The sequence below is a fragment of the Triturus cristatus genome, chromosome 10 (genome assembly GCF_964204655.1).
Source record: "Triturus cristatus chromosome 10, aTriCri1.1, whole genome shotgun sequence".
Lineage (NCBI taxonomy): Eukaryota > Metazoa > Chordata > Amphibia > Caudata > Salamandridae > Triturus > Triturus cristatus.
In genome coordinates, this window is record NC_140593.1 from 973,704,709 (window position 1) to 973,718,349 (window position 13,641).

At 42.0% G+C, this 13,641-nt stretch overlaps 1 protein-coding gene across 2 annotated transcripts in view; it reads right to left on the minus strand.

The window, feature by feature from the left end:
* CRHR2 (corticotropin releasing hormone receptor 2) overlaps positions 1-13,641 on the minus strand; it is a 1,438,337-nt gene that overhangs the window by 99,845 nt on the left and 1,324,851 nt on the right. For both annotated transcript variants that reach the window (XM_085628878.1, XM_085628879.1), the window contains one exon: positions 7,218-7,259. In XM_085628878.1, coding sequence (XP_085485004.1) covers positions 7,218-7,259 — 42 coding nt within the window. The remainder of the gene's footprint in view (positions 1-7,217; positions 7,260-13,641) is intronic.

Below are 13,641 nucleotides of genomic sequence, written 5' to 3' on the forward strand. Positions count from 1 at the left end.
TGGCGATTAACAAACTTCTCCGCGATCTTATTCAGGCCCGGCAAGAGTGATATAGGGCGATAGTTTGCCAAATCAATGGGGTCAAGGCCAGGCTTTTTTAATAGGGCCTTCACAATGGCCTGCTTCCAGCTTGGTGGAACGATTCCATGGGTGAAGGAGGCATTCAGAAGGTCCATTGCAGGACCAACAATCAGATCGACACATTGTTTGAGGATCCGGATAGGCATAGGATCCAGCGGGGAGCCACTCTTCAGGGCCAACAGCTCCTCACAGAAAGCTTCCCTTGTAATGGGGGAGATAGAATTAAAACCCTTCATGCCTAGAACCCCCTTCGGGGCTGCTGTGCTCATATTACCTGAACTCGGGGGAAGACTAGCTAGGATATTTTGTATTTTAGTATCAAAAAACTGGGCCAGCTCATTGCATCTATTGGGATTCTCCGCCTGAGAGGCTGGGGCGATGGGAGCCGTAATAAGCTCTTTGAGAATTTTATAGGCTTCCTTTGAAGAATTACCTGCCTTATTTATTCGCTCCTCAAAGTGGGCGGCCTTGGTGGAGATCCGTGCGGCTTTATAAGCTCTCATAGCTTCCCGATAGTTATGTTTACTATTAACGGCCCAGTCCTTCCGCCATTCCCGTTCAAGCCTCTTGCAGTTCTTTCTCATCGTCCCCAGCTCCGGAGTGTACCAAGATGATTTATGACTGTTAGTTTTGTTGGCACACTTTTTTACAGGCAGAACCGCATCCAGCGCATGGCAAAGCCAGTCATGGAAAGCGATATCGGCCTCCAAAGGCCCGTGGCCAGGAGGGGGACTGGACTCAGCGAGGGAACGCAAGAGGCTGTCAGTAGGGAGTTGGGACCAAATTCTCTTATAGATCGGGGGGGACTTCTGCGGCCGGGAACAAGAAGAGTCCAGACTGACATTGAGCTCCCCTACCACGAGGAAATGGTCAGACCAGGGTAAGGGAAGAGGGGGGCCTGTTTGAAGGTGCCCCATATTTGAGAACACACAGTCCAACAGGTGGCCCTTCACATGGGTAGGTTCCAAATTATGTAAATTCATATTAGCTGTTCTAAGTTCCGATCGAAAGTCATTTATACTATTGTCTTCCTGTAAATCGAAATGGATGTTAAAATCCCCCAGAAGCATGAAACGGAGAGGACGCCGCTAGGACGGGGACATAGTCCAAAATAGAGCTGGCAAATTTTTTAATCGGCCCGGGGGGGCGATAAACCAATAATCCAGCTAAGGAGAAGTTCGGAGAGAGCTGTATGTGAAAGTGACCACTTTCCGCATCCAAAATAGGGCCTCGGGCTATTCTACAAGAGAACTTGTCCCTGTAGATAATGGCTAGACCGCCTCCCTTTCCATGCAGTCTATGGAGGCATTGAATCAAGAAGCCAGGAGGAAGAGAGTTGATTAAATCAAAATTAGAAAAGTCTGATGTCCATGTTTCCGTGAGATATAAAATATCTAATCGTGAGTCGAGAATCAACTCAGAGATTTGAATGGAGTGTTTTGGTAACGATCTACAATTAAGGAGTCCTATTTTAAGAGGGTCCTTCGCAAGGGTTTTGTTACGACACTCCTGGGTTCTGCGGGGGGGGCAGTACTCGCAGGGTAAAAAGGGAACAGCAAGTTTAAGTCCCTGAAGGCAGTAGCGTGAATCGGGCGGTTTTAGCATGAGTAGGTCTGCTGAGGAGTATTTAGTCAGGTTACCTGTGGAAACCGACAAGATCCCTGGCCCTAGGTCCGTTCTGGCCCGGACGGGCCCAGACGGGCTTGCCTCTGGCGCGCCTCCGGCGCGCCATCGGCGCGCCCGCTGCGCCCGCCCGCTGCGCGGACGGGGATTCGTTGTCATTTATGAAGCGCGAGGGGCAGGAAACGCCCTCGCACTAGAGCGCCAACCGAGCAACCGCCTCACCCAAGATGGCGGATGCGTCCGGTCGCGCTAGTAGGCAATCAAAAACAAAGCCCCAGAGCCCTCCAAGCATTTTAGCCAGTGCCCCTTCGTCCCTCCAAGCATCAATCCCCACAATACAGTAAGAAAATACAATTTTAAAAGCAACCGTCGAGTGACCAGAAACGCTCCAAATAATTTTTAAAAAAATATGTTACAACTTTGATAAAATGTAAATAATTCCAGCAGGACTCCCAGTGAGTGCAGGGGAGCAGCCAGTGTATAGGACGGGATCGGCAGAAAATGACAAATTTATAGCGCGAGGGGCAGGAAACGCCCTCGCACTAGAGCGCCAACCGAGCAACCGCCTCACCCAAGATGGCGGATGCGTCCGGTCGCGCTAGTAGGCAATCAAAAACAAAGCCCCAGAGCCCTCCAAGCGTTTTAGCCAGTGCCCCTTCGTCCCTCCAAGCATCAATCCCCACAATACAGTAAGAAAATACAATTTTAAAAGCAACCGTCGAGTGACCAGAAACGCTCCAAATAATTTTTAAAAAAATATGTTACAACTTTGATAAAATGTAAATAATTCCAGCAGGACTCCCAGTGAGTGCAGGGGAGCAGCCAGTGTATAGGCTGTTGTTACAGCCAGAGTAGGTGTTTCGAGTTATTTATCCTTATACCAGTGAGCACACATGGCAAGCCCATTGAGGAATTGATTGGTCTGCCCTTGCTTTAGGTTGGAAGGGGGCTATGTTGGAAATGGCCTTTTTTACAGGATTATCCCCAAAATGTGTGCTTCTTCCTCAAAAATAAATTCCTGACCTGTGTTATTGGCTATAGTACTCTGGGCACTTTACCACTGCTGATCAGTTCTAAAGTGAATATGCTCTATGTGTAAATTGATATTGTGGTTGGTTCTCCCTGATTGGCATATTTATTTTACCAGTTGGTCCCTGAGTGTGCCAGGGCTGGTAAATCAAATGCTACTAGTGGGCTTGCGTGATACGCAAACAAATGATGGACGAAATGCTGAATAAATCATACATTCACCCCCAGTCAAAAGATCTGTGTTAAATCCATCGTTCTTCTGCTCACTACGCCACCCCAGTTTTGGACCCAGCTATATGCAAATCAGTCTTGACCCTGTGCCTCATGGGAACAGTCCAGCACTAACTGCCACACCAGGTCCTCCGTGGACCAGAAACAAGCATCCTGGGACCGGTTTCTGGGTATTACCCTTCATCAGCCAGGCTAGCTTGAATCCAGTGGCAAAGTAAGCAAGGGACCCAAGTGTGGGCTTGCAGTGCTGATTGTGCCACCCACATGAGTGGCCCTGAAAAAAGGTCTCAGGCCTGCCACCGCGGTGCCTGTGCGCAGTTTGTTAACTGTCATGTCGACTTGGCAAGTGCACCCACTTGCCAGGCTCTACCCTTCTCTTTTCTTACACATAAGAAACCCCTATGGTAGGCTCAAGGTACCCCCCCCCCCCTGGGCAGGGTGCAGTGTATGTGAATGGTAGGACATGTACTGGTGTGTATAATATGTCCTGATAGTGAAATACTGCCAATTTTGTTTTTCACTATTACAAGGCTATCTTGCCTATCGGACAGAATGGGGAATGCTGAGTAGCATTTTACAAGCATATCTTCCCATAGGAGTAAGTTAGGACAATGGTGTTTGGCATCCCTGAACTCAGGATATAATAACACATCTTTTAGTAAAGATGTTTTTAAAAAGTTTTAGAACGTTGTTTTTTTCTTGTTCAACCATCCTGTGTGCCTCTGCCTGTTTGTGGATTGATTGTCTGGCTTTGGAGTGACATGGGGCTGGGGAGGTGCAGTGGTTCCAGGAGGGAAGCACTAGACTGAATAGGCCTGATCTGCATTTGGAGTGGTGGGGGAGTAGCACCTATACCTGAATAGGGCTGTGCCTGCCTTCCACAATGCTGGCTCAGCCCCTCTGTGGTGTGTCTGGAGCCAAGGCTCACACTGACAAAGGATGTTGTTGTGCACTTGCAAAGTGCCCCCAGAACTGGTTTGAACTGGGGTCAGAGCCCCTTGCACAAAGAGAACAAAAATATTTTGGGGTATAAGTATCAGACCAAAAACCTCAGACTTGAGTTAATTCCTGGAATTTAAGAGGAACCTTTGCCAAGGAGAAGAGCTGGAGAGACTGAGGGGAAGTAATGCCCTTGCTGTGTGTCTGGGCTTGGCCTGCAGTTGCTGTTTCTCCTAAGGAAAGGAGAAGCACTTTGCTGTGTGCTGTGTTCCCTGCTTGAAGGAGATCTCCAAGGGCCTGAAGTGAGCTGGGACACAAAGACTACACCCCCAGCTCCCCTGAACTCTGCTGCTGTGAGTTTTGAGCTGCCAAGATGTGCCTGTGCCAGTTTTGGGCCTCTGGAGGTTGTTGCTGCTGTTTGGGAGCTGGAAGCAAGAAGAAACTCAAAGAACTACAGAAATCCACGCAGCGACTGATCATGGCTGAAGAGGACGGACGCAGCCCCGCTCGACACCGCCACATCGATCACCAACGCATCCCGGATTTCCACACATTGTACCTGTGCAGCAAGTTCTTCCGACACATCAACCGCCGACCGGAATAGTCACGAAGAATCAACGCATCACTCCCTGAACAGACCGGATTTGACGCAACCCTTCCTCTGCGTACAGCAGGACTGTTGCATCGCCTTCCAAAGGTCTCAGGAGTGGCGTATCTCTGTGTTTTCCAACGCTGCGGCTGTTTGGCTCGAGAACTATGACGTATCTACAGGTACTTTGGTGAAAGGTCACACGTCTATAGTTTTCTTTGCTACAAGTTCTTGAAACATTTTGAAAGCTCCATTTTTAACTGTGTATGTTGGATTTTTGTTGTTTTGGTCTTGTTTAGTTTAGATAAAGATACCTTATTTTTCTAAACTGGTGTGGTGTCCTTTTGTGGTGTTTTCACTGTGTTACTGTGAGTGTTGATACAAATACTTTACACATTGGCTTTGGGATAAGCCTGTCTGCTCGGGCCAAGCTACCAAGGGGGTGAGCAGGGGTTATCTAAAGTGTGTATCCCCCTTACCCTGACTAGAAGCAAGGGTCTCTATTTGGACAAAGGTACCTACCTCTGCCAACTAGAGACCCCATTTCGAACAGAGCCCATTTGTGATTGGCTTCAGATGCCTTGCTTACTCCCTTTGGTCTCCTTGGGATGCGTATTTTCAGGCCCAGTGAAGTGTAAAAAATGATTAGCCCAAGAACATTGTGTCCCAACCCTCTCACTTCCCAGAAACAGGCCCAATAACTGGCAAATTACCCTGTTGTGTGAGGAGGTTTTGATCCTCTGGCTGGCTAGTAGAGTACTTAACTAGGCTCTGCAAGTGGAAAAAAAGGCAGGAATCTAATTATGAGTTGAGTCAGAGAACGACAAATCATCATGTGCCAGAAGGACAACAGGTTTGACAAAAGTGACATTGATTCTGCACCCGGGATCCATGTGTACCATATGATTGGTGTGTCACAAGAGTCTCCTGGCCAAACTATGGCAAAACTGCACTGTGGTACAGATTTCATCCTAATGTATAAAACAGTAAAGTAAAAACACCCTTTCGGTGAGACACTACATTCCTACACTGAGAATGCTATGCATGTTATAAACCAGGTCACAACCTATCCCTGATGAGTACCTTCTGCGAACAGACTACTACCTGTGTGCAGGTACTGGGCTGAGCTGAACCGTAATCCCACGCTCGCAGCCTGGACACATGTGCATACTATCAGTGTGCAAAATGTGTGTAATTTGGTTTTGCATAATTACGCAAAATTACACAAAATTGAACTTAATTACACAAAATACAAATCCATCATCTCATGCAATAGTTCCGCAAGAAGTACATCATCATGTCAATTTTTAAAGCATGGTGGAACAAAACAAAAGAACAGCGAACAAGAACCATTGGCTTTCTGGTTTCCTGTGCGTATTTCTCTGTAAATGCTTACTTAAAGTGCTGTGTAATTATGCACTGTGGTATAATGGCATACGTTTGTGAATTTTATATAACAGGCGAAATGTGGAATCCCTGACATTTTGCGAATTATTCTGGCATAATTACAATTATTCTCAAGCCTATCACACACACTTGTGCACATGTGTTCAAATGCAGGCACCCCAGAACCTCTTGCCCAAAATGAGTATCTGCAGACTATGTTTTAAAAGGTGGACATGGGTGGCTAGAAGTCTCAATCCGTTTTAACAGAGCTTACAGTGAGGGAGACTCAGTTGGTGAGACTCATTCACAGTAAAGGTTTGTAAACTGGGTAGTCCAAAAGCAAAACATACAGGGGGCTAAATAGGTCAAACCCCATTTTCTTACACCTTGCTTAATGTTTAAGTGACTACACTGTAGCAGTTCTCACATTGATACAACCAAGCCTCAGCCTTTCATGGCATCTCTTAATCTGCTACTGAGGTTCTTGTTTATTCTAAAGTAACATTATTTAATACAGTTAGGTTGTCTTCACTACGCACTCTTTGTAATGGTAAAAACTCTAGCATATTGATTTTTTTTAACATCACAAATCCTGTTCGTAAACATAAAATTCAACAATTACACAATGCATTTTTGCAGTTATTGTGTAGCTACCCTGAAAGTAGGTGCTGTTACAAATAACAAAACATGCTAGTGAACTGAAGTGAGGCAATGATGAACCCTGAGGTACACCCTGCTGCTTTAGATGAAGGAATATTAGAATATTTCAATGATCCTTTAAAATCTAAAAGGATTTTAATGATACTTAATATATAAATTCGCAAACTTGAGTCACATAGTCAGAAAAGCATATACTGAGGATTTGTCTTAAATTTGGAAGGACTTCATCATTTTTTGGAGATTCACAGAAAATATCAGTATCCCAGGAATATTCAGGAGTATTCTAGAGAAAGTATGGTCCTCAAAGTTTTTCAGGAGTATTCCAAAGTGCAAAATGCAGTCATGCATTCATAGGCTTCACAAGCTGCAATATTCTGCATCCTAAGGGATGCATACAAGTGCATCGGCACGCATCACTCTGTAGTAAAAAGGCGCAAAATCTGCCTTAAATCAGGTGAGCACATTTTCAAATGAAAACCTTCAAATGGACCATCTTCGTTTTGTTTGCTAGATTACTTGTATATGAATTATGCTAATGTTTTATGTTGCCTTTTTACGAATGACAAATATGAGTTTTAGCAATAGACTAGACAGTCATAGTCAGAAACAATGTTGCATGCATACAATGTAATTCCATCACGACATTTTAGTCACTTTTGTCCAAGGATATAATGCATACCTCTCCATTCAAGAAGCAGTAAAATACTGAAACAAAGAAACCCTGTAAAACATGAAAAAGTAGTTTTCATTAAAAGGTTAGACACACACAAATCGTGAACATTCTAACAAAAAATAGCTACACATTTTAACAAGATAGATTGTGCTGTTCGTGTTACCAGTAATGTCTCTATGTGATATTGGTGAAACATGTTACTAGACTTATTTTGTGAGACCTTTTTTTGTATATATACCATCTTTTCAAATAAATAAGCACCACCACCATGTTTGAAGTAAGAGAAAGACTATAGGTTCAACTTTATTTTCAAAATCCACATTTATCAGATAATTTTCTCATGGAAAGAAAAACATTTCCAATCAAACTACATGGTGCAGAATCATAGTGGGATAACTGAGAGAGCTTGTTGCCCAACAGGTGTTACAGGTCGAAGTGGTGTATTTCCATAGGATTTGCTTATTTTTAATATTTTTGTGTTAGCCAAACCCACTGGAAAGGGCTTTACATTCTTCTCTCACCCTCACAACTCATTGTCAAGAATTCAGTAGATAAAGATAGCATAGGTAACACCTCCAACCCTACAATGGAACAGATCTTTTCATCTGATCATGCATATATAACTATTTCATACTCTCTCTAACAAGCTACCCTACCACCCGGAAGTTGGAAAATGAACAACATTCTTCAGAAAGTCACCAAATACATGGAAACAATTAAACAATAAATCCCAAACTTCCTATCAAATAAGGAAAACAGCATTTACAATGTGATGTAAACCACAGTCTGCCTTTACAACGCAGGCATTACAGAGAATGCACCTTTACCACGCATTCCTTTACCATGCATATCGTTACAGCAACATGCCTTAGGGAAAGCGGTGTTGGACTTTAATGTCCAAATTTTTCCCTACTGTTGCGCAGACTGGAGTTAGAATAGTAAATTATACAGCTCCAAAGTTCAGCACTTTCCCTAAGGCATATTGTTGTAATGATAGTGTGGTAAAGGAATGTGTAATAAAGATGCATTCTTTGTAAAGACTGAAGAGTAACCACTTGCATGGTAAAGGCATGCTTTGTTCCGACATACAACCATCTAATATTGCTGACTTCTGCTCTAACCCACACATTCTTTGGGGCACCCTAAAAGCTACCATTTGTGCAGCCATGCTTCAAATTATGGCCAAAAAAACAAAGAGGGACAATACCAAATTATCAAAACTTGTGGCAGACTTGCAAAATCCTGAAAAGATTCTCCTCTGTAATCCATCTAAACAGACACTAGACATTCTTGTAAAACTCAAATATGAGTATAATAAAAAAAAATGAAGGCCTCAACTTCTAGGACTGCAGTAAATCAGGCACATTTATAGCTTCATATCTGAAACAAAATAAATCAGACCCCAAATGTACAACCATCATCACCAAGGAAGGTAAAACTTCCTCTAAAGAATCAGATATCCTCTCCTATATCTACAAATATGTATCTCAAACTATTCTTCAAAAGCAACCAGGCAATATATGAAGAATGCACACAATACCTTATAAAACTAACAATACCTCAAATTGCTGATCACTCGAGACAACTCCTAAACAAACCAATCTCACATCGAAAGATTGCTAATTCCATATTTTCCTTAAGAACAGGAAAAGCCCCAGACCCTGACAGCTTCCCTGTCATTGTTTACCGCACTTGAGGACCATACCTATCACATTCTTTTAAGACTCTGGTTGGTCATTTTGTCCATACAGGTGCTGTCACTGGCACACCATCAGACACACCGATGATACTCATACCAAAGGAAGGCAAAGGCACCAAACTAGCAAAAAACTGTTGTCCAAAATCCTTTTTGAATACTGACTGCAAAATCTATGCCACAATTCTGGCACTCAGCCGGGAACCCATTCTTACATCGATTATGCATCCCTCACAAACTGGATTCATTAAGGCAGATTTAGTGCAGACAACATTAGGCCAATCAGTCACACTATAGAAAAAGCATATACCCTGGACAACCCTGCCTGCGCCATAGCACAAGATGCTGATAAGCATTTGATAAAGTCTCTTGGACCTTCTTATGAGCTACTTTAAACACTTTCAACTCAAGACAGAACTTCATCAAATTGACCCTATCTCTATATCATCAGCCTATTGCCAAGACCAATATCAATGGCCATTTAGCCAGTACCTTCAATATTTAACAAGGCACAAGACAGGTAGACTCTTCTTACTCCATTTCTAATTTTGCTGGCCTTAGAACCACTCCTCATTAATCTAAAAATAAACATAAATTTCTCAGAAATACATTTTTTGTTGGGCCCCCAAAAAACAGCAGCATACGAGGACAATGTACTGACATTCACAGAACAAGCTACCTCTGCCGTACCATCTAGCATAGACACAGTACATGATTTGCACAGGTCTCCAAATACATCCTCAAAAAGACATGACGGAAATTCTCCCACTCAGTTAACACTGAAACAGCTCGACATTTGGAGACACAGGTCTAAAATTAGTCACAAAAGATTGAAATGCCTAGGTATTTGGATCAATGACTCTGCTTTCATCCATAAGATATAATGAAAATAAAACACTTCTACACAACAAAGACCGGCTAGACAATTGGTTCCTTAAATAAATCACTTGATGGGGTGCACTGAAACCACCAGAATGATGATCTCACCATTGATCAACTTCCTTATAAGCATGTTTCCTATTTCCCACTATGATGACTTCTTTAAAAGGCTGGACAACATTATAAATTACTTATTATGGTCCTCCAAGAGACAGAGGATAGCACTTAAAAAACTCAGACTACTAATAAACCTCAGTGGCCTTAACCTACTAGATCATTGTAGAATCCAAATAGCATTTCTGGGCAGACATGGTATACACTGGTTCAATCTCTCTTCCTCTCATGAACATACCTGGCTCGCCATCTAACAGAAACTTGTATACGATCTAACCCGTATAGCCATACTTTCTAATTGGAAAATGACCACCATCAGCCCCACACCGCAATACTTTTGGGCACAGCCCAAGCTATCTGCAAACTAGATGAACTAAAACAAAAAATGTCCAAATCCTCATTTGCCCCCTTTGGCATAATTCCAAACTCAAAATTGAAGGGAAAACCATCTTTTATAAAGACTGGGCTGAAAAGGCATACTACTTATTGAACCTCGGTTCCCCTTCTGAGCCCCTTCCCTTTTAAACTATCAAATTTAAATTTTAAGTTGTTGACCTGGGCTTTTATACATTTCTAAAAGTCAACATTTTAATATCTAAACTCAAACCCATTATGAACTGGACATACTATCTACTCCATATTTATTCGATTCAAGCGGAAATGTTTTGTCAAAAATATACTCATCACTCACACTTAAGACATGGAAAGTGTTAACTTCCATACAAGACAAATGGAAATAAGTATTCCACACCATAGCAGATCCTACTCTCCCTGACACCAACTGGGATGAAACATGGATCAATCTGCTGAAAAACAAGATTGCCCCCTCTCTGGCACAATGTAGGTTCTGGATACCTTACATGTTACACTGGGCTCCATTGAAAATCCAAAAGTTAAGTCCAGCCCCAAAATATGCTGGAGCTTTAAAGTTAGCTTAGGTGGTCTCAAACATATGATTCTAAAATGCATTATGATTACACATGTTTGCACTGACAACAGCTCATTTATACACAAAATAGTTAACATTATTCAGGCACCTGACCTCCCTTCCATCGTACTTGGCATATTTCCTCAATCGATAGCCCAAGCCCTTCAATAAAGTCACATTCCATTACTTGACATATTTATTTCAATTGGCCTCAAATCCATCCTTGCAAAATAGAAAGGTTTTAATCAATAACAAATTCACATGTGGTGGCATGGACACAATTCATAAAAAATGCTCATAACTTCCTTAACAAATTCCTACACCTAAAGGATACCTCAATCACAAAAATTTGGAGGAAACTAGATTATTGCATGTCACCCCACAAGACCCTATGAACATCACACTAACACTGGGCTATATCCCTTACACCAGGGTTCTCGAAAATCGGTCCTGCAGGGTCGGATCCAATAACTACATTTATACACTAAAATCTGGCATGGATCTGGCCCTCCAGGACCTCATTTCAAAAACCCTGCCTTATACCAAGTGACCAAATCCCTTCAACCCAGTGACACTCAAAGTTGGCATGTGGGCCACATTTGGCCCTCCTGACCCTCACATGAGGTCCCCAGCAGAAAGACTTCAATGGGTTTCTGTTTACGTGATCCAGCAGTAACATTCAGACATATGCTAAATAAACAGCAAGTGTTTATTTACACCAACTGAAGTAAAAGAGAAGAAGCAAATATGGTGTACTGCACAACTTTATTTGGGAAAGTATCATTTTTAAGACATTTTGCAACTAACGTGTACAAATATTGTAAAGCCTTTTCAAAATTCAAAGAAGTGTATTTCATTAACATGCAGATGCATTTCACCTTAGTACATCAGATTAATTTAGTGCATGCAGAAGTATTTTTAAAAGTGATAGTTTTTAAAGATGAACATAGAAACATTTATGCCTCCACCCAAACTCACCACAATGCCAATAGTAAACTAAGAGGCAAGTCAGTTGTCAAATACAACCTTATGGGTGGTCTGGGTTGTTGTTTGCAATACATGGACAACATTATAGTTTATTAAATTAAACACAAGAGAGAAGGTTTTGCACAGTGAATATCCTGAACTCATGTATTTTCAATGTGCTCCTATATATTTCATAATGAAGAAAAGGGAATCAAAGTGAAATTAGACAATTTTCCAAGATCACACAATTAGATCAAGTAGGAAAACCAGGATTGATCCCAGGTTTTCTGGTTTCACATTGTGTAATTAATTCTATTTAATTCTAATTCAAGAATCAAGTTACTTTCTTTTTACACTTTAATCTTCCAAGCTAGCGATAGAGGCCACCTTAGACCCACTGCTCACAAAGCCCCACTCCCACAATATTTGGCATTTGCACAATCAATGCGGCCCTCAGGCACTCCACAGACAACACTTGCTTGAACCTATGCTCATTATCCTTCCTCATTGCAGAAACCAACTGATCCAACATTACATGCAAGACTGACCACACCCATCCGAAAACACTTCTTTGGCGATGTCCCTCCCTCTTCCTTATTGTACCTTCTCTCTTTTCCCTACTTTCTAAATTTAATCAAGCTCTTTCTGTATTTTTTACATTACTATTTCAATATCAACTTGGCTATCAAACACACAATTGTTATAGGACACCGCATTACCCTATACTCAACCAAACAATAAGCTAATGCTAACATGAGATCACTTACTAAATGTGTTTGTGTGCTCTATTTATGATAACATGTACCACTGTACTAACTGTAACTGTTAAAAATGTAATAAAACTAATTTGAACAAAAATAAATGTTTACATTTTGTAGTCAATATGGTCACATTAAGTTGGGTAATAATAACATGTATGTTCCAAATTCCTACAGATAATTCAGATTGCAGCAATTTTTATATTGTAAATATTATTGTTCAAAATCAGGTAATTCACTACTATGATGTGGCAACAGTAGGAAGCAAAACATTTGAGTTTGTGGAATAGGGACAGAAACGTGAAACCAAACCCCATGCAGGGAATAAAGTATATGAAGACAAGGTGATGGAGATTTGCTTTGATGCTAGATGGGGATACATGGTCCAGTTTATGGTGGTGCTTGAAAAGTATGACAGCTGAGCACAAGTAAACAAAGTATCCTCTATTTAGGGTTTAGTCGCAGAAGGGACTGGGGGGGGGGGGAGTTTACCTGCAAACAAATCCCTAGAACCGGGGTCTTACTGCTGTAAAACATGAGATTGAGAAATCAGCACATTTTTGTTGAGGGTCACTACTGATCACAGACTGCATTTCCCTTTCAAATACCTGGCTTTACCAAATCCCAGCAAACAGTTGCTTGGAGCCTAGATTTTGTCTGCTTGTTGCACTGAGAATTATTATCTGCGTGTCAGAAGGCTGCAGGGAAAGCTGTTGGTAGCCTCATCTTGAAAGTTTGGAACAAGAAATCTACTATACAGCCAGTGCTGATCCAATTGTGATGAATCAAGTGCTTAATTTGAGCTAGTGGTTGCCAGTGGGGCCCAACAGCACTCATTTTTTGGAAGCAGCACCCTTTTTTCATAGGTTGTTCACCATGAGCAAGAGAGAGAAAAACACAAGAGCTGGAAAGAAGGAGGAAGCAAAAGATGGAAAAACAGGCACAAAGGGAGAAAGTAGAGACTGGCAAGAGTGAGATAAAGGTTCAGAGGTGACTGGTAGTGGATTAATAGTACCAAGGGAGCAGAGCTTTGGTCACTGGCCCTTATTCTTTCACAAATTAGGCACTGGATGAATCCCAAAGATAAGG